Source organism: Hyperoodon ampullatus, assembly GCF_949752795.1.
Source record: "Hyperoodon ampullatus genome assembly, chromosome: 16".
Taxonomy (NCBI): domain Eukaryota; kingdom Metazoa; phylum Chordata; class Mammalia; order Artiodactyla; family Ziphiidae; genus Hyperoodon; species Hyperoodon ampullatus.
This window is the reverse complement of record NC_136929.1, coordinates 44,779,890-44,806,886: the sequence shown is the minus strand read 5'-3', so window position 1 is coordinate 44,806,886 and position 26,997 is coordinate 44,779,890. Positions and strand designations below refer to the sequence as shown.

General features: G+C 35.6%; 1 protein-coding gene across 1 annotated transcript in view; it reads left to right on the top strand.

Moving 5' to 3' along the window:
• The window catches only part of TDRD3 (tudor domain containing 3), a gene marked incomplete at its 5' end in the record, with an annotated part of 202,067 nt that overhangs the window by 135,866 nt on the left and 39,204 nt on the right, over nt 1-26,997 (top strand). The window contains 4 exons of the mRNA XM_079721579.1: nt 2,208-2,364; nt 3,137-3,262; nt 17,928-18,778; nt 25,009-25,134. Of these exons, the coding sequence (XP_079577705.1) occupies nt 2,208-2,364; nt 3,137-3,262; nt 17,928-18,778; nt 25,009-25,134 (1,260 nt within the window). The remainder of the gene's footprint in view (nt 1-2,207; nt 2,365-3,136; nt 3,263-17,927; nt 18,779-25,008; nt 25,135-26,997) is intronic.

Sequence of the window (26,997 nt, the reverse complement as noted above, 5' to 3'; positions counted from 1 at the left end):
ACACACCAAGACACATAATCAAGTTGTTGAAAGCTACAGACAGGGGAAATCTTGAAAGCAGTGAGAGAGAAGCAACTCATCAAATAAAAGGGATCCTCAATAAATAAATGGCCAATTTTCCATCAGAAAGTATGGAGGCAAGGAAGCAGTGGGATGATATATTGAAAGTACGGAAAGAAAAAAAACTGTTCACCTGTAATTCTGTATTCAGAAAAACTGTCATTTAAGAATGAAGGAGATGGGCTTCCCTGCTGGCGCAGTGGTTGAGAGCCTGCCTGCTGATGCAGGGGACACGGGTTCGTGCTCCGGTCCGGGAAGGTCCCACATGCCACGGAGCGGCTAGGCCCGTGAGCCATGGCCGCTGAGCCTGTGCGTCTGGAGCCTGTGCTTCGCAACGGGAGAGGCCACAACCGTGAGAGGCCCACGTACCGCAAAAAAAAAAAAAAAAAAAAAAAAAAGAATGAAGGAGACTATCAAAAGGACAGTTTGAAATTTTAATGACCAGGAACCCTGTTCTTTTGCATGTTGCATGGTATTCAGTTCTTTATTTTCAACAATTGAAAGAGGACTTGATTGGGATGTCAGTTGACAGGTTCTTAAAACAATTTTTGATAATAGGTGGTATCATAGGTTGAATTGTGTCCCATCCATCACCCCCGTGTCCCCCGCCCCAAACAAGATAGCTTGGAGTCTTGACCGCCAACCAGTACCTTAAAATGTGACTGACTCTCTTTGGAAACAGGATCTTTGCAGAGATACCAAGTTAAAAAGAGGTCATTAGGTTGGGCCCTAAGCCAATATGGCCCTAATTTAATCTCCTTATAAAGAGGGGAAATTTAGACACAGAGATATAGACACTTACAGAGGGAAGTTGACCTGAAGACACACAGTGAGAAGATGGCTGTGTGACTGGAGTGATACATCTATAAGCTAAGGAATGCCCAGGATTGCCAGCAAACAACAGAAACTAGAAGAGGCAGGGAAGGTTCTTCCCTAAATCTGTCAGAGAGAGCATGGCCCTGCCAACAACACTGAATGAGAGTTAACTGGTTAACTGCAAATCAGGTTAACAAGAAAGGTACAATAAGTTATACCAAGGTTGGATATTAATTGCTTCTTGAGTGTGTTTGGTTAAATCCTATGTATGGGACAATATTCTTAATTAGGTATTTACTTGGGAGATAATTGGGAGAGGGAAAGGCTTTGGAAGGATTTTTTTTTACATTTAGATAAGTTTTTGAATAAGAAGGATGAATTATAGATGTAATGTCCAATCCTTTTTACATTTACTTTAGTATATCTACAGCAGGGATGTAAATTTTCTCTTATGTGTCAACTCTGATCTGTTGATCATTGCTACTATATTTGGAAAGGATTTTGTCTTTGGAAGTCACAAAATCAGGGTTTGAAAAAAAGTCAGGGTTTTAAAAACGGGATTTTAAAAAACGTGCTATGCTTTTAACAACGTCTACATGGGTATCAGAGTAGCTGTCTGCACCATGCATGCCATGTGTAATGCTATCTTAAAGCCTATCTGTCTTAACTCTTAAATGTATAAAAGTTAGTTATGTATTCCTCAGCTGGTTATGTTTCAGTAATTTCTTCATGGGATGTGTTTATGTTACTTAAACAGTCCTTTAATTCTACTCAGGTCTAGATTTTTCAAGATATAGGGTTCTGACATTTGTAAAGTAGATTTTTTTATTTGGGGTACAGGCTGTCAAAGCTTCATAGATAGTATTGCTAATAAATATAGAGCAGAGTACTGAAACAATAGAGAGTAGAAAAAAAACCAAGCTACTGAGATGGTACCATTTTGTTAGCTTCTTTTTATACTTTGCATTTTTGAAGAGGTGCTATATAAATTGTACTTCCTTAGGACAGAGAAGTATCAGCCATGAAAATTTTTCATTAGGTAGTTTTCACTGCCTGTATTATTTTCAGAAGCCTTATTCTGGCATATAAAATTTCTTTTTTGTTTGTTTTGCATTGGTAATGGTACAGAGAAAGTACTCAAGGCACAACCCTGCATATCACAGATCCTTCCTTGACTATTGGTATGAAAAAACAGCAAGTGATGTATTAATATCACAATTTTTCCATAAACATCAGATGTAATTTTTAGTTAAAAAAGAGTATGTAGTTAAAAACTTATACCTTGCTTGTTTATTGGCTATTAGCATAACTTATCTCTTCGTTCTTTACAGGTTGATGAGAAGGCTCTGAGGCACATAACAGAAATGGGCTTTAGTAAAGAAGCATCAAGGCAAGCTCTCATGGATAATGGCAACAACTTAGAAGCAGCACTGAATGTACTTCTTAACAGCAATAAACAGAAACCTGTTACGGGTCCACCTCTGAGAGGTATAATTCATTAAGCAATGTGCCAGACAGTATTATTTGATTTTCAGAGAAATATATGTTGTCGACAAAGACTGGGTTTTGTTGCTGTGAAGGCTATAATGGTAAGTGGAAGGAGCAGCAGTTTGGGAACCACAGAGTCTTATGTAGGTTATTCTTAGTCTCATTGTCTTCATCTTTATATAAAGTAGGTCTAATACCTTATTTAACAAGGCCATGAATAATACAGAAAATATAAAGTAACTAGATCTGTTAACTATTTCTAGAACTATTTCTAGGCCATTTGTATAAATGACTAATTAGTCTATAAATTTTTAATAATTAACAAGAACATGACTTTTATTTAATGTTATTTTAAAATTATTGTATGGTCAAATGTATTATGTGATTTTTCAAGTCCCAATCCTATATTCTTTTAAAAAAATAAGTGGTTGCTATACAGCAGAGATTGGCACAACATTGTAAATCAACTATATTTCAATTAAAAAAAAAAGGGGGTTAAAGAAAAATCTTATAAAAATGCTTTATTTTCCTTAAAAGATAATTTACATGAACAAGTTCAAATTTCCAGATAGATCATTTACAGGATTAAAGGTGCTACTTAATATAGTCGTTTAAAAACATTTTTGTTATAATGGATGTAGAATATACAGAAAAATATGAAAAGAAATATATATATAAAGTTCTACTTAAGATGTCTGCTGATTATATTTTAGTGTATATTCTTCTTTTGTTTTTGCATGTATAATGTATATGTCTTGCTTTACTTGTTAAGGTAAAGGAAAAGGCAGGGGGCGAATAAGATCTGAAGATGAAGAGGAACTGGGAAATGCAAGGCCATCAGCACCAAGCACATTATTTGACTTCTTGGAATCTAAAATGGGGACTTTGAGTGTGGAAGGTAGGCCAGCTTAAAGTAGATTTCTTTTTATTTTATTTATTTATTTATTTATTTATTTTTGGCTGCATTGGGTCTTCGTTGCTGCGTGTGGGCTTTCTCTAGTTGTGGCGAGCGGGGGCTACTCTTCATTGCGGTGCGTGGGCTTCTCATTGCGGTGGCTTCTCTTGTTGCAGAGCATGGGCTCTAGGTGCATGGGCTTCAGCAGTTGTGGCATGCAGGCTCAGTAGTTGTGGCTCATGGGCTCTATAGCGCAGGCTCAGTAGTTGTAGCACACGGGCTTAGTTGCTTCGTGGCATGTTGGATCTTCCTGGACCGGGCCTCAAACCCATGTCCCCTGCATTGGCAGGCAGATTCTTAACCACTGCACCATGAGGGAAGTCCCTAAAGTAGATTTCTTTTTGAAACACCAGACTTTATTTGGAATCGTACAAAAAAGGTATAATATAATGACAGTGTGAATGTCTACTCTTGGGTATTTACAAATTTATTTAATTACAAATTTCCTGTTTGACACAAGTACAGAAGAAAATTTTAATTGTTGCATTCTGAAAATATTAAAGCTTATTTTGCCCTCTAACTGTATGATGGGCAATATCACCAAACTCTTTCCCTCAGTTTACTAGATGACAGATTTAGCTATGAAAACATATTGTTATGTTGGATAAATTACTATATAATTTTATATAACTTTTTTGATTGTGAAATTGGTCTCTTTTTTTTCTACATATTATACATTGTATGAAAATATGTGGTTATGGTTAGGGTTAAATGAGCACAGTGAGTGAGTATGCTCCCACATTGTGATATATTTCTTAGTATGATATATTTTAGTGATTAACATAATACTGAGAGATACAATGATTTAAATGTTTATTTTTTAATTGAAGTATGGAATATGATAAATATTCTCTAGAATTGTAAGATTTGAATATATGATTCCAAAAAGTTAGGGAAATATTCTTTGAGATTTAGTTTTCTCTTTCAGATATATTTCGAATTAAATTTAAGCTCAGCGATAAAACGCTTTTATAATAAATTTGAAGTTTACAGATTTCATGAAAATGGAATCTTTTGTTAGATGACAAAGAAAAGATAATGCATTGTTTGAAAAACAAATGTTGAATGTAGAATGTAGATGAGATTTGTAAGTAGACACATGTAAGAGCAGTATTTTTTTGCTTTTAAAGTATGATGAATTCATTTCCTGTTGCTGTTTCACAAATTACCAAAAGGTCAGCGGCTTAAAACAATGCAAATATACTATCTCATAGTTTCTGTGGTTCAGGAGTCAAAACACAGCTTGGTTGAGATCTCTGATCAATGTTTCACATACTAAAATCAAGATTTCAGCTGGGGCTGTGATCTTGCTTCAGGCTTGAGGTCCTCTTACAAGTTAACTGGTTGTTAGCAATATTCACTTCCTTGTGGATGTAGGACTGACATTCTTGCTTTCTTGTTTGATGTTTCCTGGGGAGTGCCTTCAGCTCCTAGAAGCCCTCAGGTGCTTGCCACATGACCTCCCCCCTAGGCAGTTCCCATGTTTGCTTCTGCAAGGTTAGCAGGAGAATCTCTACTGCTTCTTAAAATCTGACTTCTAGATATTTTTTTCTCAACCTCCCTTTATACTATCCCAATCAGAGCTCCTTTGATTTCCTTTTATCCTTCTGTCTCCCTACATTTGCTTTTGACTCCTAGAGTCTCTACTAAATCCTAATGAAGTTGAGACCAAGAATAGTAATTCTACGGTGACCTGTGTGTCTATCAGCTTTCAGTTCTCACAGAACACATCCTATACCAACAAAATTTAGCATACTAGCATTCCACTTGGGAAAAGGTATTAAAGTTAATTAAGATACATGACATGAATAATACACTCAAATCCAAACATCAGTGTTAGAGAGATTTATTTCTGAGGGGACAGAAATTTATAAACACATATGTTAATATTGGATATTGTTTTAGTAGACTGTTTTGTATTTACATTATTGTTATTAATATGGTACAGAGTCAGCTAGAATGTGAGAAAGATATAGACATTATAATAGTATTTCACACCCTAGACTTTCACAAGGAATATAACCTGTGACCTTCATAAATCCCCAAATTAAAAAAATTAGGTATTTCTAATGTTTGTAGAGGCTCTTAAATTTTATCCAAATTCACGTGTTCCTTTGATTATCCTAACCCCAGAAATTACCCCCTCCAACTTACATTAGAGTTTTCTGTCTTACTTGATAACCACTGTTCTCAGAGAAGCAAATTTCTGTTCTTTCCTAGAAGTACTGTGTGGGGAGGCCAGCTAACCAAGATGGGAGATAGGCAGAGGCTTCTTAGAGTAGGTGGCATTTAGACAGATCAAAGGAGGAGTGTTGGGGAAAGGGCGGTCCAAATGTAGGGAACTCTGCATGTCCAGGCTTGGAGACAGCAGAACGCCAGTTCCTGTGCCTGGGAGGTTATGGGAGAGGTGGAAGTAGAAGGCCAGATGTAAAAGCGGTAGTCTGGAGCCAGATCAAGAGGATTTTGTCCTAAGGAGTTTTTATTTTATCCAAATGACAGTGCAAAGCCATAAAAGGGTTTGTGGCATGACAGTAACAAAGTTTGGTGCTTTCAGAAAAAAATTTGTCCATTGGCAAGGTGGAAAATGGGATTGAGACTGAAGTGAGGCTACAACTGTATGTGTTGTAAGAAATTATTCATTCTATATATGCAGTATTTTATGTAGTATTTATTTGTACCTGGTCTATGATAAGCGTCAGGGACACAAAATTTAATAAAATACCTCATTCAGAAAATTCATGGAAATAGATGGATTTTGTAGCTCTTGCCCCAAAGAAGCTTACTGTTTAGTTTGTGAAACAGAAGAAACCACAAACTTAAAAGGTCATAGGAATGCTTATTAAAAAGAATATTATTATTTACTTTGTGTAAACCTTTTTATCCTTTACTTAGAGTAAGCAACACTAAACAAAATATAAAGACTTAGCAGAGGTATTTTGAATACAGTAGTCAAATCTGATCTGGCATTTTTGTAATCTGTAATAACGTTACATTCTTTATTTCAAAGTTTTATTGCCAAAATAAGGCTAACTAGTTGTTTTGAATGGCTAAGAAATCCTTTAAACAGGCAGCCTTGAAAATACTGCTTGGTTTGCTATTTCATTGTTTTAAATGTTTGACCAGAGAAACTTATCCTTTCAGTAATAGCTCTTCTCACCCTGAATTCTTTCTTTCATGATGCTGACATCACATCAGAGGAGATTAATGATAACAAACATGAGTACAAGTAGCGGGACAATAAATTGATACATATATGGACTGAAGATTATGATGCTTGTAGATGTTTCTTATGCAGGCATGCCTGGAAGATATTGCAGGTTTGGTTCCAGACCACCGCAATAAAGTGAATATTGCAATAAAGCAAGTCACACGAATTTTTTGGTTTCTCAGTGCATATAAAAGTTATGTTTAAAAAAAAAGTTTATCCTATATTGTAGTCTGTTAAGTGTGCAATAGTATTATGTCTGGAAAAACAATGCACATACCTTAATTAAAAATGCTGGGGCTTCCCTGGTGGCGCAATGGTTAAGAGTCCGCCTGCCGATGCATGGGACGTGGGTTCGTGCCCCGGTCCAGGAAGATCCCACATGCCGTGGAGTGGCTGGGCCCGTGAGCCATGGCCGCTGAGCCTGCGCATACGGAGCCTGTGCTCTGCAGCAGGAAAGGCCACAACAGTGAGAGGCCCGCGTACCGCCAAACAAACAAACAAAAGCTTTATTGTTAAAAAACGATGCTAACCATCATCTGAAGCTTCAGTAAGTCATAGTAGTAACATCAAAGATCACTGATCACAGATCACCATAACACATATAATAATAATGAAAAAGTTTGAAATATTGTGAATAACCAAAATGTGACACAGAGAATGGAAGTGAGCAAATGCTGTTGGAAAACTGGTGCCAGTAGGCTTCCTTGATGCAGGGTTGCCACAAGCCTTCAATTGTTAAAAAAAAATGCAATATCTGCAAAGCGCAATAAAACAAGGTGTGCCTGTATTCTCTTGGCTCTGTCTTCGTGTAATCCTGTTACAATAAAGGTGACAGGATTAATGGAAATGCTTGATGTGTTGTCCTCCTCAGGTATCTTGCAAAAAAAAATCATTCTGTTACTCCTTCTCTTATTAATTCTCATACTATTGAGGTATTCCTAGGTGAGCTGAGGTTCATAGTAAAATAAACAGTTGAGGCAAGTTAATGAATTGTTTTTCTGCTTACTTCATGTTTCTTTTTAATTGAAAATAAAGCCCAGAATAACCTCTTACTTTTGTAAAATTGAATCTCCACTTTGGTTTTCGCTCAGAATTTGGTCATTGTTCCATAAATCTTATGTTCTAAAATTAACTCTGCATTGATGGGAGAAAATATTGGCCATTTTTCTAAGGAAAATCTAGAAAGCTTTTCAGGATAGAGTCTCCATAAATTTTAATGGTTAAATGCCTTATGAACAGCTAATGAAAAAAACTATGGGCTTTTCATTTTATTCATGTTCATATCATCAGTGTCATTATTTGTGTCTGTTACAGACCTAAATTGATTATAAAGAAGTAATCATGATTCAATGATGTGTATATTTGGGTTTTTTTTTAATGTTTGTTTCTAATTCAGTTGAATTATCAAACCTCTCTTGCTTCTATGTTTTGTATCATTTAAGCTGTCTGAGGATTTTATTTAGTTCAGGTAACCCTAAAAGTCATGTTTAGCTGAATAAGCCTAGGCCTGGATGGACTTGTTATGTCATACCAAATTCTGTGTAATGTGTTAGGCTTGTTGGAAAAAAAATACATCCTCTAAGAATGTGTTTCTTACAGAGTTAATGCAGGTAAGTAACACATTTACTTTCACATTGTATTATATAATTTTCTCTAAAAGAACAAAGGGCACTATCATTTCTTTATTCTGATTTTTTAAAATTTCCGTTAGAGATACAGGCTTACCTTGGAGATAATGCGAGTTTGGTTCCAGACTTCTACAATAAAGCAAACATCACAATAAAGAGAGTCACACAAATTTTTTTTTTTTTTTTTGCAGTACGCGGGCCTCTCACTGTTGTGGCCTCTCCCGTTGCAGAGCACAGGCTCCGGACGCGCAGGCTCAGCGTCCATGGCTCCCGGGCCTAGCCGCTCCACGGCATGTGGGATCCTCCCGGACCGGGGCATGAACCCACGTCCCCTGCATCGGCAGGCGGACTCTCAACCACTGCACCACCAGGGAAGCCCCACAAATTGTTTTTGATTTCTCAGTGCATATAAAAGTCATGTTTACACTATACAGTAGTCTGTTAAGTATGAAATAGCATTATGTCTAAAAAACAATGTACATAGCTTAATTAAAAATTACTTTATTGCTCAAAAATGTTAAACATCATCTAACAATTCAGAGTTGCCACCGATCTTCAATTTGTAAGAAACGCAGTATTGACAAAGTACAATAAAGTAAAATGCAATAAAATAATTAGTGCCTATAATTGATCATCACATGTACTTTTCCTAGAGATTTTCTCGTATCATTAACTTTTTTGTTGTGTCTTTTAATTCAAGACAAATGTAATTCTAGTTGACATTATTATCAATATTCTGAAAAAAATGAGGTTGGGCTTCCCTGGTGGCGCAGTGGCTGAGAGTCCGCCTGCTGATGCAGGGGACACGGGTTCGTGCCCCGGTCCTGGAAGATCCCACATGCCGCGGAGCGGCTGGGCCCGTGAGCCATGGCCGCTGAGCCTGTGCGTCCGGAGCCTGTGCTCCGCAACGGGAGAGGCTACAACAGTGAGAGGCCCGCGTACCACAAAAAAAAAAAAAAAAAAAAAAAAGATCAGGTTGGATTACATTGTTTTACGAGAGTAATCACTAAAGTGTTCTATGTGATATGTAATAATTTGCTGTCAAGTTGGTTGATGTCAGTATTCAACTGATGAGTTTGTGATAGGGTTGTGTTCGAAAAGGCTCATGTATAGGCTCTTAAAAATTTTTTTGGTTTCATAGACTAGATAGAGTTCATGGCCAGATTATCAGGCCAACTTTCAACTTTACATACCTTAAGTTTATCAATATATTACTTCAGTAATACATAACTACCATTTGAAACAATGCCCACTAGAAATATATATTTTAAGTTTCAACTTGGGACAAAAAGAGTAGGTTTTATTCTTTCTATTATCATGGAAGATATCTGGGTTGGCCAGAGATAGAGGGAGGGGTTGCCTTAAGACAGTAACTTTACTGTTTTAACTTTTTACATCTAAATAAAACCAGGAAAACCTTCATTTTTCCAAATAGGGAAAAAGAGGCATTGTGAGAAAATTGGACAGAGTAACTTTCTTAAATTCATACTCCTCTGTTTCCTTGTTTCTATAGCTTATTTTGTAAATTAAGTATTTGTTACAAGTTTTATTTATGTTTCTCCATATTTTGTGTCAAAATTTTAGAAAGTAGACTAGAGAATATGACCCAGTTATATAAAGGGTAAACACTTAGAAAAATATGAACAGAATTCAAATAGAGATTTTTTTATGAAAAGGATAAGATTTAAATTAAACAATTATAGGAACTAAGAACCCATCCAACATTCATAAATGTTGGACATGGTCATAGGTGATCAAGCTTCCCCTTTCCAGGACCCAGTCTCATCTTCTGCTTTTCCTCTTTTATTCCTTGGTTCATAGAATTCTGTAATCTCTCAAGAAGCATGATTTTCTGAGTCACAGTCCTTTTGGCTTTTTGGTGTAATTGAGAAGAGCACCTCATAGCTAGTTGCATCAGTGTCCTTTCTACTTTCAAGCTTGCCAGCTTGTTGCTTTCTTGTAGGACTTACTGAAGGCAATAAGAAGTAACCAACACCTTTCATCACCCTGACATTTTCATACCAAGTTCTCTAAAGCATTGGCCTCATTAGTTAGGTGGTCTCAGTTCCAAGAGAATAGGCTACAGTTTAACCAAACAATGAGGAGTGCCAACTTCTGTTAGGGGATAAAGCAGCTTTCACTACCCTGTACCCTTCCTTTACTAAACAAGTTTTACATTTTAGGTCTGTCACTTGTATCACTCTTTTTCCTGGCACTAATTTCTGAATTAGTTTACATTAAGCTGTAAGCCACAGAAATCCAAATATGCAAAAAAGTAATTTATTGGCTTATATAAGTGGAAGGTCTTTCTCTGTCTCTGAATTGTGTGTTGATGGGCTGTCTTCACGTGGTAACAAAGATTGGCCCAGGTAGCACCAGGTATAGCATAAGGCCATCGTATATAAGGGGGCATAATGACATACAAAGATAGGCACGTAAAAACTTATCTTAATTTTGCAAAAACATTTTTTCTGGGAAAAGATAAATACCTTTCATCATATAATTATTGATTCCCCAAGCTCAACTCCCAGTGGGGATGTTGGCATTTGTGTGTGTGAAGCGGCTGAAATAGGAGTACAAAGAGACTTGGATGGTCTGTTTGACAGTTGTTGGTATCAAATCTCCATTCATAATATGAAAAAGTAATTAAAAAAATTATTTCTCAGAAACAATAGAATGGCCCTTATACCTGGAATATCAGACAGAAAAAGACCTTCCATCTTCTAATGTCTATATCTGCCTCCTTCTTAGTCAGGAGAGCTTAGGACATCTTAATTGATTCTGGATTATATGTTAAAAGGGAGGGTGTAGTTATCACTGAAAGCAGAGTTCTTTTACCAAAAGAAGGGGAGAATTGAATGGATGCTGTGGCAGATAAATACAACTGATTCTACCACTAACTTAACTCACAGCTCTTGTATTTACTAGCTGTATGTCTTTGGGAAAGTTATATAATCTCTCAAACCTTAATTTCATTATTGGGAAATGGGGAAACAGTTGCACCACCTAGGTTTAGAGTTATTGAGAAGATCAAATTAGATTATGCATAAAAGTGCTAAGCACAGTGTTTGGCACATAGGCCTCCATATAATGGTAGTTCTAATGCCACCACCACCACCACTGTCATCATCGTTAACATCACTGTGATTAGCAGGAGTAGCAATGGCGTCCTCCACTCATTGTGTCCTCATCTCCTCCCCTACTACCCAACTTCAGGCCCTCATCAACCCTCCTGACTTTTTTTTTTTTTTTTTTTTTTTTTTGCGGTATGTGGGCCTCTCACTGTTGTGGCCTCTCCCGTTGCGGAGCACAGGCTCCGGACGCGCAGGCTCAGCGGCCATGGCTCACGGGCCCAGCCGCTCCGCGGCATGTGGGATCCTCCCAGACCAGGGCACGAACCCGTGTCCCCTGCATCGGCAGGCGGACTCTCAACCACTGCGCCACCAGGGAAGCCCCCTCCTGACTTTTTACAGAACTTTATTATCTCATCCTCCATTTTGCAAACAGTGATCTTTCAAGACACAAATTTGATCCCACTACCCCCTTGCTTAAAATGCTCCATAGACTCTTCCTGTTGGCAGAATAAAATTCAGATTATATTACATATACTATTTTTGTGGAGTTCCATTTCTTTATTTTCTGTGGATTTTGTGAGAAGTAGCATTTTTCTTGGTTAATGGTACTGCATAATTTCAAATTCCGCATAATATTCAGATGTAATATATTTAGATGGCAGCAGGTATAGTATTAATGGTTGATGAGTAGTGCATATGAAGTTGCAGGCTTTTGATGGTTGGTAAGTGTCTTTTTTGGTTTTGTTTTATTTTCATTTAATCAAGTTTCAAGTCAGTTTAAATAGTTTGACTTATAGATTTATAGCTTGAATTTTAAAGAATGAAGAATAGGGATACAGGAAGGGAATGTGATAGAATGGTAACAGTTTTATTGGAAGGCCAGAAAACTAGGTCAAGAAGACAAGGAGAATATGTATGTGTAAGGCTAGATGTTCTTGTGAAGGATTTCCTCAAGAAAGGATTGCCCATGTATTGAGTATCGTGTATGTTTACATCGCCCATGTATTGAGTCTTGTGCATGTTTACATCCAGTTGCATCAAACAACATTCCTCCTCATTTCCCTATGCAACTGATTGATTGAAATTGATGGTAGAATGCTTACTTGGAAGCCAGGGATGAATGATTGCTATGTGAATAGTCATAAGCTGTTAGCAAAGGAGAGAAAATGTGTAGTTATCTACCCACTGCCTGTCACTTTCTCTCTATCCCTAACCACCAGTATGACCTTCCCAGTCCTTGATTTTTTCTTATAGGACTGATTTCTTTCTACCGTTCCCTTTTTTTTTTTTTGAAGTGCAAATTTACCCCACATATCTAGATAGTGCTTTAAGGTTAACTTGAGATAGTTGTTTCTAATTCTGTCATGTGGACTTGTTACTTTAACAGTGAATAGTCTGTACCAGTGATACTGTATTCTATACTGGTATAGTGTCTGATTTTGAATAAGTACAGATAAGTACTGAAATTGAGAGTAAGTATTCAGAAACTCTTTTAGCAGTTTGTCAATGCCTCAATATTTGTTACTGCATTTTACCAAAGTGACAGTCAACAGCTGATTGGAAATTAAAACCAGAACCAATAACTACAGCAAAAACCCTGGTCCTTAGCTAGAATTACTTTGAAATGCTCTGATCTGTGTTGTTATGACATTGTGGTCCCTAGATTTTTAAGCATTCTGACAGCATAGCACCTGACATTATCCAGGTAGTTTAAGGCGCTAGATAAAATAGCAGGTGGAAAGTGAAAATATGCCACAGTGCTGCACAGGTAATGTCCGGATTATTAACGTAAAGTTAGTAGTTATTTGAATTTAAAAATTAATTGTATATAGAAATTTACATGTGGATTTAGGGATAACTTTAGTGAAAAAATTTAAAGGTAATGTATAGAAAGTTGGTGAAAATTGGCTTACTGTGAATTTGAAATACACTTTTTAAAGATATGTTAAGTTTTTAAAAAATCAAGGAGAGATACTCAACAGGCAGTAGAATTTAGAGATTGAATAGAGCTGGAAGAGCCAGCAAAGGAAACTGAGAAAACAGCTGCCAAAAAGTAGGAGGAGTAGAAACAGAGATAAAGATGGGAAGTGTCCATTGGGTTTACATAGCATTAAGAGTGTGTTGGTGAATGTTTAACAACTGGCTCTGGGGGAAGAGGTGGAAGGCAGGGGAGGGATGCTCTGATTTTTAGCTTTTCCTGATTTCTGTGGTGTAAATATTCCACTGTGGCTAATTTCAAGCTATCAACAGTTACCTAATTTCAATCTGCAACGAGATTGCAGATTTTCTGAAAATCTAGTAATCTGTTTTTGTGCAATATTCAGACTGGCTCCAACACACCACTGATTGGAGACCTTGACAAAAATAGTGTCAGTGAAGTAGTGGGGCTAGAAGATAAGCTGAAGGATATCCAGTAGATAAATGTTCTATGGATGTTAAAGTGATTATTTTGAAGAGAGTGGTAAGAAAGGACGTATTTAATATAGCATGAAAAAGTTATGCCGAAGGCTTGGGGTGATGGGCAATTTCTCTTCCTATAACATAAGATTTTTACAAGGCTACAGTTTATTTTTTACTATATGGAGAACATAATCATCTAATAACCAGTTGTATTTATATGTACCTGCTAAGAATGAAACATAGTTCCTTGTCTTAACTTTTTAATCTAAGTCAGAATTCATACAGAATAAATTTATAGAGGAAGTAACTTTTTACAGAGGAAACAAAGTATAAATTTTGAGCTGATAGATAAAATTTTATAGCCAAAGAGTTTTGTGATCATTACAGAATATACACAATATCTCATGATATTTTACACAAAAGCCCTGATTTGTATAACTGAGAAAACTAGTTGAAAATTTTGATGTGAAAAAAAAGCAATCGGGTTTATATATAGACATAGAAATGTTAGAAAGTGTTATGCTTCTGTTTTAATGTGAATTCATGTACTAATCAGTTAATATCATCTTTTTGTAACAAGTATCTTTAATGATTTGTTTTTATTTTGCTTTCTTTGTTGAAGGATTACTCAGAAATAATTTTAACCATTCTTCTTGAATTCATGTCTGCATTAGTAGGTAACCTGTTGTACTGTGGTACTATGACTTTTTAAAAATAGTATCTGGCCCATAAATGGCCATTCCTTTGGTTTTGCGAAAGAGCTTTTGTGATTTCTGCATCGCACCAGAAATGAACAAATGTAGGTGATAAAATTGTAGTTAACATGTTGGTTACATTCTGTTTTGTTGCTATGGGCAGGCAGGTTGGCATAATGAGAAAATCGTGGGCTTTTGCTTCAATTAGATTTGAGTTAAGCTCTGGCTTCAACATTTTCTAGCTGTTAGCCTTGCTTTTTGTTAATTCCCTTGTAAAATGGGGATAATAATATTGCCCTTCAGCATGGTTGGGAGAATTATATGAAGTAATGTAGTCAAAAGACTTTAAAGTAGAGTCAGGTGCATGGTAAAGTCTTAATTAAGTCATTTCTTCAGATAGGTGTCTCAGAATAAAATGAAGAGTCATCTTGGGAAACAAAATATACCTGTTTTTTTACTATAAAAAGCAGGTACAACTGTGACTGGAGAATGAATACTCTGCAAAGAAGTATTAATATTTTAAGATACCTGATTAATTTAGCATATTCTTATGTACAAACCCAAATAATTTGTGACAATTAATAAATTCGTTCTTAATGATCCTTGCATTTCAAATCATGGGGCTGTAAAACATTGTAATCAATTATCTTGTAAAGATGCATTTTGAAACTCATGATCTGGTCTAATAGGAACATTTTATTACAAGGCAAATGAAACTCATGTAGTAGTCTTTGATTAATTTTATCATATGGACTTGTATCACTTTAAATTTTTAGATGTTTTCACAGTTTTATCTATTTTGTGATGAATTTTTCTGTCATTTTTTTGCTAATTTTCTTTTTTTTTCTCCTATTTAATATTAAATGTTACCAATTTCCATTTATGCTTTTGTTTTGTTTCATCTTTCCCCTTCAGGTCATTAAAAAAAAGAAAAACATAGTGATGCATTTTATTCTCCTTCCTATACAGAAGAGTGTCTCAGTATATTCCTATTAGAGTGACTGTAGACCTGGCCTCTGGTGCCAATTAGTATTTTGGTGGTTTGGAATGATCATGCCTCCTCACGAAAGGTGGCAGAGAGCCACTAGATTCCTACTGCAGAATTGAAGAGTTTCTATTTGACTTTTGGGCTATTTCTTAATTTATTTAAAATCACTGTTCCAGAATTTAGTGATTGAGCATATTCTTTTATTTATTTAATAGATTAGTTCAGTTTCAAAATATTTACTTTATACCTGACATCATTACTTAACTACCTAAGATAAAAGGTATTAGGTTTAAGGAAATCCAAGAATGATGAAACCTTTAAGGACCTTCCTTGGCTTACTCTTACTTTGTTTTGGAATGAAATGGATGTATATGAAAACTATGTTCTTTTAAAAGCACAATTTTATCTTCTGCCTCATCGAGTTTATTTTTTTAAAGGTGTTCTTATTTAAAAAGCAGTTTCCTTTATAGATTCTTCTCTCACTATATTGCCTCAGCATAATAATGCAAATGAAGTGTATTCTTTAGTAGTAAAATTAATTGTTTTATTCTGTAATCTAACGTACTTCTTCAGTTAAAATAGATTAGGAAATCTTTACCTTTTTTCTTCTTTTAGAAGAACTGAAATCAAGTTCTCCAGCACCTACCAAGCCTATTTGAAGCCTTCATTCCGTATATATGGTTATTCAACTGCCATTTGTAGTCCAGGATACTCAGTTACTCTCAGTAATGTACTCTCATGATGACTTAAGTTATTTGTATTTCCTGATCATCATAGATTTTGGTGTCCCTAACTGGAATAATTTTGAAAAATTGATCCCTAAACACAAATCTAAAAAGCTTACTCCCCGAATATCTATTCAAACCTTGTTGTCAGGAAATAAAATACCTTCATATTTGATTTATTTTGGAAGCTGAAAAATTTATTCAATTCAATATATAAAGGACTTTACCCCTCTCTATTAAATAAACCCCACAACACCTGTATGTTATGACTACTGTGGGGACTATTGATAATGTGTATAAAGTGCTAGTGTGGGGTACCTGATGCATTGCAGATTGTCAGCAAGAGACGGCTGCTGCCTTTATTCTCTAATAATGACTGGAGCAAATGCCAAAATATGCTTTCTGCTGAAAATGCTCATTTGTGTCCATTTTTCTTCTCTCTAAAGAAAAAATTAATATTGACTACAGTGGTTTAAAAATAAGATATTTGTGTTATATTTATAAAGCCTATCTTGGGAAAAAGTGATTTTGTAAAAGTGTCTCTGTAGATGGTCTTGGCTAGTATTTGAGATCTTGCATGTTTGAAAAATCTTTATTCTTTGCCACAATTAATGGGTGGTTTGGCTGAATATAGAATTGTACTTAGAAAATATTTTTCCTTTAATTTCAAAGACATTTAAAGTCTGTTAGATTGCTTTCTAGCTTCCAGTGGTTCCATTGAGAAGTTTCTTTTCATTTTGAGCCTTGATCTTTAGTCTTGACTTGCTTTGTCATTCAGGAACTTTTAAAGGTCTTCTCTTTATTCCTATTGATCTAAACATTTTATCTGGTACCTTTTTTCCTCCAGTGGGTGTTTGGAAATGTGTGGAGACAGTTTGAGTAGTCACAGTGACTAGGAATGCTGAGGGAGAATGCTTTAGGATTTAGTATCTGAAGGTCAAAGAAGTTAATTTTCTTGCAAATACAGGAAACATTCTCACCCAGAATGTCAATAGTGCCCCTGTTAAGAAGTATTGTGATAGTGGGCAAATGTAAGAATAATCCTGATCTGCATATTGATTATAGTGTATGACAAGAGAAACAAGATGTGTACACCAAAGACCAGTCAATATGATTGGTAGTAGTGTTATAGACATGCTATGTGAAACAATGGAGGAAGAAAGAGTAAGTGACACAGTACAAACTGAAGTAGAATAAAAATGATTATGTGAAATATAACCATCAGATTATGAGTATATATTTACCATGTTACTGATTTTGATTTCTAGTTGGACATTATCTGCACTATTTTGCTTAATCATATTTTTGACACTTTTTTCTGTATTTCCAAGTAGTACCTGTTCTTAATTACTTTGATAGGTTTATAGTAAATATCTAATTGTAATCCAAACACTTGGCAATTCCAGATCCAGAAAGATTTGAGAAATATTTTTTTTTGCAAAGACTAGAACTTGACTGACAATGATAGCTATACATTTTAAATGGGACTGGGATTCAGAAAGGAGTTGAGCAAGGGTTGTACTTGTACAGTTTTATAGCAGCTTCTGTGTTATCAGGTTGAAGTTCTATTTCATTACTGTCCTGGGAAATGAATTACCAGAATAGCATATATAGATAGGCTTTGTTATAACAGCGCAAACGTTCTGTGACAAAGACAACTTGTTTTTGAATTATCCACCATTTATTCATGGTTCATATCATTGCTTTACTTCACTAATGTGGCTAACCAGGCAAACTGTACATTAGAAATACAGGACCCTAACAAAGTAAAGAGGGATTAAGATAATGAGGTGGGAAGATAGTGGAAGATGTTAAAATAGTAGTTTGGTAATTACGTATTAATACAGAGTCTTCATTTTAATATGCATATGATATACTTTTACTTTTCAGAACCTAAATCACAGCCACAGCAGCTTCATCAAGGACAACACAGATTGTCAAATACTGAGCAAAATGGAGTAAAAGATAATAATCAACCAAGATATCTTCCTCGAAATGATACCAGACAGCCAAGAAATGAAAAACCTCCTCGTTTTCAAAGAGACATCCAAAATTCAAAGTCAATTTTAGAAGGCAGTGGATTACCTAGAAACAGAGGTTCTGAAAGACCAAGTACTTCTTCAGGATCTGAAGTATGGGCTGAAGAGAGAATCAAGTGTGATAGACCATATTCTAGATATGATAGAACTAAAGATACTTCATACCCTTTAAGTTCCCAGCACAATGATGCTGCATTTAAAAAAAGGGATAACTCTATGCAAAGCAAATCAGGAAAAGTTCTATCCTATGCAGAGGCAAAAGAAAATCCACTTCCTCAAGAATCCATAGATTATAATTATCAAAAACGTGGGAAAAGAGAAAGCCAAACAGCAAATCCTGATCATTTTTATGATAGGAAACCACGAACAATAAATAATGAAGCTTTTAGTGGTATAAAAATTGAAAAACATTTTAATGTAAATGCTGATTACCAGAATCCTGTCCGAACGAATAGTTTCATTGGTGTTCCAAATGGAGAGACAGAAATGCCACTGAAGGGAAGGCGAGTAGGACCTATTAAGCCAGCAGGACCCATCACAGCTACACCCTATGATGATAAAATATTTTACAATAGTGGGCCCAAAAGAAGATCTGGGCCAATTAAACCAGAAAAAGTACTGGAATCATCTATTCCTATGGAGTATGCAAAACTGTGGAAACCTGGAGATGAATGTTTAGCACTTTATTGGGAAGACAACAAGGTATGCATGTTACAAAGTTATTATATACTAATAATACTGAATGTAAGAGTCTAGTGAGACCATAGAAAGCCATTGCTTTGGGACTGAGTTGTGTTCTATGATTGTACTTGTTTATAAATTCTTTGAATAGATGTATACATATATAACTTATCAAAGGGAAAACAAAATATTTAATATTTTTTATGGATGCTTAGGAGTCCCATAGGATTTGGTTATGTTAGGTTTGATTTTCACTTGCATATCAGAAAAGTATTGTAAAAGTGATGAAGTGAAGTTGATGAGTTACTTCAGTTATCATCAACTGAACTATTAATATTTTCTTTCTAGTAAAATTATACTGATTCACAAGGAAGAAAATCAGTTGAATGGCACACAAATTCTGCAGATTTCATTTAATTTAAAGATAAATACACAGTCAGCCTACTTTAAAAAAAATTAAGAGCAGGAAGGTTAATTATTTAGCTAATAATAAATAATTTAAGAAACAAATCATTTAAACAATCTTCAGTTCTACATTATATTCTGGCTAAAAGGGAAAGAGGAAAATCGTGAAAAAAAAAAAAAAAGAAGGTGAGGTTGAGAAGGAATACAGTGCATCAGATAAAAGAGCCTGGCTGAGAGGGAGAAGACCAACACAGTGCAAACAGGAAGGGGAAGAGGACAGAGGGACCCTCAGAGAGAAGGGCCTTTGTACGTGTTTCCCCTTCTGCCCAACATGATCTTCCACCAACTACTCTTCTGATCCTTGAGGACTTGGCTCAGATACTTCCTAGAAGAAGCCCTTCTTTTCTGCCCCCTCATCCCTTCTACATTATTGCCTTTCTCAATCAGTGCCTTGTTCACTTTCTAAAACTTATTACAGTTTATAAGTATTTTTGGTTTTGGTTCCTGCATTGATAACTCCTTCCCCTACCATGATTTTAAGTTCCTTGAAGGCAGGACCATATTATCTCTAGTTTTTCCTCTATTGCCCTGTTCCTCTCATAGTGTAGGGATTTCATAATTATTTGTTGACTTTGTTAACTAGTTCATTCTCAAGGGGGCACTTACACAGGAAAAAAGTCAAGTAGTTAGGGGACTGGAGATATTAGCAAGGTAATAAAAACAGAGGTGAGTTATAGTGTGAGGGACCTAGGTGGATGTGAGGATCAAGTCAAAAAATATTTGAAATAAATATTTCATATGTAGAGTAGTTTCAGTTGTTAAGGGTGTGCCTGTGTGTGGCTAAAAGGAGTGGTGGAAGTAAAGTTAACTGAAAATTTCAAGGAACTGAAATTCAGGCTAGGAAGTGTGGTTGGATCTTTTAAAGATTCTATAGGGCTTGGGATCAGGAGTTGTTATCTAATGATAGCAGCAAGGAGGGGTCCAGGTACAACTAGATGGCATAGTCTTTTAAGGTTTTGGTATGAATGTGAGATAACATTTGCCTAGAAGCAGCATCTCTACCGTCAAGTTTTTATTCAAGGCTAAAAGCAGAGGAGGAGACAGCACTAGCTGTGTCTTTTCTTTTTTTCAAGAAAAGCAGAAGCCTTCCCAGAAATACCTACAGACAATTTCATTGGTTGGAACTGTTTCACATGGCTTCTCTTTGGCTATTAGGGAGACTTGGAAAGCAAGTACAGGCGTTCTTCACTATCTAGACTCTTACTCTTGCAGCTGAGACCACTCACTTTCCAAAATACAACAACTGTTTGATTTGGCTAGTGAGGGGTTACTTATGCTTAACTGTTTCTCCATTATGGTAGAGGCAAGAAGTAGTTGGAAATCAGTGCTAGTTTACAGAACTAGCGTTGTCTGCCTTAGAGGGAGGATTCACTTCTGTCAGATGCTTCTGTGAAAGGTTAAGATGAGGATGGAAATTTCAGTTTGCATTGGACAGTGTGGAGTTGATGGTGACCTTGATGAGCAGAGGAAGTAAATGATTAATAATTAATCATTAATAATGTTTGAAAGGCTTGGTAAAAGACTCAGGCTTTCCATTGAAATCCCATAAGGATTGTGCCCTAGTAGTAAGTGCAAAATACAAACAAGCCAGTACAATGCCTAAAATCAACCCTTTACATGATTAAGGATATCTCCTTGTACTCTGTCTGCCTGCCCCTCAAAATATAATCCTCTTTTGGGGAAAAGTAACGTTTTCTATACAGATCCTCTTCATGGTATTTCATCTACAATGTCTGGCATCCTATAAAAAATTATGAGGCATGGTTAAAAATACAAAGAGAGAGAGAGAGAGAATATGAAAGACCAGAAACAAATAAAGCAACAGAGAATAACAGACCTAAGATATTCAGATATTACACTTAGACAAGTTCTTCAACAAATATTGAGTATTCAACAGACCATAATTGAGTAGCTGCTAAGCGTTAGGTGCTTGGGATGTATAAGATAGTTTTGTCTGTGCTATTACCCAAATGCCTTCAAATACCTGATGAGATTGTTTTTAAAGCTTTACTTTCAATTGTAATTTTCTCAGAAAATCAATGATACTGAATTCATCGATTGCCTCTACTGAATATATTCAAAATAATGTCATATAGCTTCTGAAAGATAGTGCCTAATATTTCCCAAAATGTTTTGAGCTTTTAGAATATTCTTAGAATAATTGGATGATCGTCTAAGATGACTACTTTGAATTTACATGGATGTATACATTCAGTTTAGAGTGAAGGACTGTAGGCTCTGTATAGATGCACCTTTAAGCAAATAAGATAAATAATTTTCACTCTCTGAAAGAGATGGCATTAGTTATCTTCTGAAACCACTTAATTTAAGAAATAACTTTTAAGCGTCTTTTCAAGAATAGGCAACTTTCCAATTTTCTAGCCAGAGACTAAGGTAAAGATTTAAGAAAAGCATTGTCTATAACTGTCATTAAGAAAGCATAATCTTAATTGCATTGTAATGATGTTTTGGAAATAATCAGTTAGTATCATTTAAAACATTCCTCATGATACCTTGCCTTCTCTCAAGCTTTACTTCCATAGCAGGATTTGAGCATCTGGGACAATGCTTTTTCTCCCTGTATGTCTGCCATAACTAGTTCAGCTCTTTCAGTCCTTTCAACTGGGATATTGTAACAGCCTCCAAATTGGTCTCCTTGCCTTAAATCTTATTCCTCTTAAACTTGTCACTGAAACTGCCAACACTGTGATCTTGGTCTTAGAGCATGTCATTCTTCCTAGTTAAAATCTTTCACTTGTAGTCTTTAGCATGCATATAGAGCCTCTATCAGCTGGTCCTTACCTTCTTGTCCTATTGGTTGACCCTTCTCACATCATGCCATAGTTAATTTAAAACTGCTTGTTGTTTCCTATACTTCTCTTTATGTTTTATGTCTCTGTAACTTTCCCTGGAACACCCTCCTCAGTTCTTAACTTGGCTAAATACTCTTCATCCTTGAAGACTGTATCCATTGTCATCTGCCCCAGGAAGCTTTTCCTGAACTCCTCAACTTTATTAAGTGCCATATCACTACACCTTTATTGCAGTACTTTCCACACTGTATAGAATTCATTTTTCACATGTAGCTCCTGAAAGGATGTCAAGTTATTTGTTTTCCTAGGATGTATTATGACTAGCTGTCATTGTTGAACTTACCTGTTGAACTTACCTGAACTGACATTAATTATCTAAGAAGCTTACAACTGAAGCATGGGTCCAGAAATACAGCAATTTACAGAACACAGAAGTGTAAGGCTAAGAAATAAAGGAGGAAGGGAGAGATGTGAGTGTATATTAAGAACTCTAAGATAAGGAAAATTCTAGCATGGTATCTCTAAATTTGCTAGCATCCAGATCTGGAGAAGAAAATATGATGGATTAACTTAATAACTTTTGTAGTGTGAAGTATACTAGTTAATCAGTGAAAACAGGGACTTCCCTGGCGGTCCAGTGGTTAAGACTTTGCCTTCAAATGCAAGGGGTGCGGGTTCAATCCTTGGTCGGGGAGCTAAGATCCCACATGCCTTGGGGCCAAAAAAACAAAAAATATAAAACAGAAGCAATATTGTAACAAATTGAATAAAGACTTTAAAGAAAAAAAATCACTTATTTAAAAAAAAATCAGTGAAAGCAGGTTCTTTCCTGGTATACCCAGAGTAACTGCTATTTTAGAAGATTGTAGAGAATAAGAATTTTTGTTGTGTTTAGTATTTTTTGATTCTGGTGATCCTGTTAATGTTACTGAACTCAGGCTTTTCTGTTCATAGCTTGAAAGCCAAATCTCGAGAGACAAGTGCTGGGTAAAAGGAAGGATGGCTTTATTGAGGAAGCTGGCAGTTCTGGGAAGAAGATGGACTTGTGTCCCAAAAAACTAACTCCACATTGCTGATCAGGGGGCAAGAGCTTTTAAAGGGGACTTTCAGGGATGTACGGGTGGAGGGAGGGGTTGGTGGAGGGGAGCTACATGCAGAACAGTACAGTCAGCTCCAGCAATCATCTTGAAATTGGTCATGCAGTGATCTGATCAGCATCATATGATTGTTTTAAGTACAAGTAATCTTCAACTCCAGCGTCAGTGTGTTCCCATTTTCTTGAGGCCAGTTCTTGGAATTGTGTAAGGTGGAACAGCTTATGTCATGGCTACAGTCATCATGTGGTTAACTTTTTCTTTTTTTTTTTTTTTTGCGGTACGCGGGCCTCTCACTGTCATGGTCTCTCCCGTTGCGGAGCACAGGCTCCGGACGCATAGGCTCAGCGGCCATGGCTCACGGGCCCAGCCGCTCCACGGCATGTGGGATCTTCCTGGACCAGGGCACGAACCCGTGTCCCCTGCATTGGCAGGCAGACTGTCAACCACTGCGCCACCAGGGAAGCCTGTGGTTAACTTTTTCTACCTGGTGGGGGTTTCAGTATCTGCAAAACAGCTCAAAGGATACAGCCCAGAATATTTATCTATAGCCCTGGAGGAGAAACTAAAGGTCCTTGACTTTGCTTAATGGTTAAACTATCAATATTATTATTTTGTCTTGTTTGACTATTTTCCTTTGTTTCTGCATTTTCTCACTTCTCTGATTAAATTTATTCTTTGACTAAAGATTTTCTACAGACAAGAGGCAGGTGGAGGACATGGAGGGAGAGGGGTGTTTGTCCTGGAAGGTCCTATAGGGTCCTGTTATATTAAAGGTTACTGTTAGAGTGTTATATTAGAGCATCCAACTGCCCTAGTTTGAAGAAAACATTCCTTAAGAGTAAATAAGAGTTTTATGAGTTTTTCGTTTCCATTTCATATTCACTAAGCAACGTTCAGACGTATAATTTGAGTCTTGAATGGGTTGACCTATAGTGGAGGGAATACTCCAATCAGTTGACCTACTCCCAGTTACCTCAACAGATAAATTTAAAAATTGTAGTTGTTATGTAAATTCAGTTCCTAGTGAGTTTGTTAATGTGTGTTGGTTCCAAGAGCCAAGGAACACTGGGTAAACAGATGAAATAAAAGTGTCCCGTCTTACAATGTCTCAAATCCTATAAATCCTGGATACAAGTCATGTGCTTACTTTTTACTGAAAACCCTCCTTCACCACAGCTGCCTGTATGACTGCAACAATGAGCCTTTTTCTTTTTTTGTTTTTTTTGTCATATATTTCTGTTTTTTAAATACATTGCTCCATACTTAAATATTCTGATAAGTACATAAGAACCTTCTTACCAGTGTTAGTCAAAGGGCTTCAATGGCTAACAACAAAACATAACACTAGTTCTTTTTACACCCATTAGCATGTGAATGTTCTTCTCTATTGACCCTCTTAGTTCTGAAATCTCACTACTGCTCAGTGTACGTATGTCAGAACTCACATGGCTGAGAGAATTTCTCTCTTTTTCTTAGCCAATTTATGATTATCCAAAGGTAAGCTTTCTTTCTTAAAAATATTATTCTCTTAAAAATTATTTTCTTTAAAATATTGTATATTTCAAAGTTGCTAAGAGAGTAAATCTTAAAAGTTCTCATCATAAGAAAAAAATGTAACTATGTGTGGTGATGGATGCTAACTAGACTGATGGTGGTAATCATTTCACAATATATACATATATCAGATCATTATGTTGTCCACTTAAAACTAATACAATGATATATGTCAATTATGTCTCAATAAAAATTGATTTAAAAAATGAGTTTTCAAAAAATACAAATATTGTAACATTTTGAGTATTTACATTTCCATCATGTATCACCCTTTGTAGACAATATTGATTGTCATATTTAAAACTCCTTTTTGTCTCCTCAGTTTTACCGAGCAGAAGTTGAAGCTCTTCATTCTTCAGGTATGACAGCAGTTGTTAAATTCATTGATTATGGAAACTATGAAGAGGTGCTACTAAGCAACATCAGGCCCATTCAGACAGAGGCATGGGTATGTGATCCAAATTCTGTACAAAGGCATAAGCTGTTTTGAAGGAAATACATAGCGCTAAAAGATTAGTCATAGTAATACGAAATTTGCCAGTGGAAAAATATTTTGAATTTGCTTAAAACTGGCTACTCCTAAAGTAAGATTTTAATTTAATAATTACACTGAACTACAGTAAAACTGAATGCATTGCAATTGCTTCTCTTGTATAATGCTTTGTTATATTATGCTTTGGAAATAGGTGCCTTTATTTATATGTTGGTGAAAAATGTGTATATGTTTTTATGGGTTCTTATGCATATTTTGTTCTTTCTGAGTTTGTTACTTTAAATTTGACTAAATTATGTCCAGCAGTTGTCAAATTTAAGTCTCTGTTGGATACATGTATATTCTTTATTATTTTAGTTACATGTAAAATTAAGAAAAACACTTTAAATTATATATGAACTCATACTCTATTTACTACATGTATATTTATATATGTATATGTGCAGATTAAATTTAAATATCTTTGTTTAATAATTATTTGATTAATTTTGTTGCCAAACGTTATGTCAAAGCTGTGATGATTTTGTTGATGTAATTTAGACTGTATTGGCCTCATGGAGTCCATTTTATACAGGACTTATGTGACTTTACATAGATAGATTCTCAGCTACATTTAGGCAAAAACAGGAGGACAAGGCATATTAGAATTTGTTTCATAAAGTTTTTTAAAAATTTATTTCCTTTCTGTAATTTGTGGATAGCTGTTAATAAACTTATCACTAGAAGCCTAATTTGTTGCTGTTTCCCTAAAATGTAAAAATATATTAGAAAACTATATCATCTAGACAGTAGCCTTCATCATTGAAGCATACATTCTCATTAGCTGCTTTTAGTTTAGTTTAGCTTTGGTCTTTCTAGATTTTTCTGTCATGACCTCTGTGTCACTGCTCCCTCTCGCCTTCCCAAAAAAGATAGATAAAACAACAAGAAAACGCCTAGTAGCAGCAATCATATTTGGGTCCATAGATCTTTATTCTTTACTTTTTATTCTAGAAAAATGATCATTTTCTAGGTAGCTTATTGTTTCATATTTTACAGTACAACATTCATACGTTTAAGAGATCCTTTCCTTCACTCTCATCCTCTAAAGTTTAGCTGCTTTTTCCCTAAAAGACTGAAATACCATCAATGTCTAATTTATATCTTTTCTTAGAGAAACTTGATGTAACTATATCCCTTTTGATTCCCATGCGATGGCTATTTTAATTCTCTTTTCATTTATTCTCTTTTTCATTAATACATCTTAATGTAGTTTTGATGGTAAAAGTATTTATTGAGTCTGTATTTCTAGAAGTTGAACCCTAGTTTGCTATTCATCATATGATCCCAGTGTTTTTGGCCATTACAGTCAGAGTCAAAATAAAATTTTTACATTTGGTGTTTTTTAAGGAGATTTAATAAAAGATTAATTTTATTCTTTTCTCCCTAAAGAAAAATTTAAGTTTCCTTACTTTGTTTCTTCTCTACTTCCTCTTTCTCTTCCAGAGTGGACATAACTGATGAGCACATTTCTCATTCCTCACTGTAGCTTTTCCATTCAGAGGTGTTTGGTACTGAAGTGATCATTTTCTTTCTGCAGTCAGTGACTTTTCCTTTTTTCCCCTTAATAGTCCTCATTGCTTTATTATTGATTTTAGGTCTTTTTAAACTTAGCTGGACAATAAATTTCTCACGTGACAGGCCACGTAGTGATTCTGAACCACAGCAATACTTTCATATTCTCCCTGCCTACTTGTGAATACTCTTCTAGGCTTTATTGTGCTTTTTTTTTTTTTTTTTTTTTTTACCTATTTACTTTTTCTGCAGTCAACTTAAAAA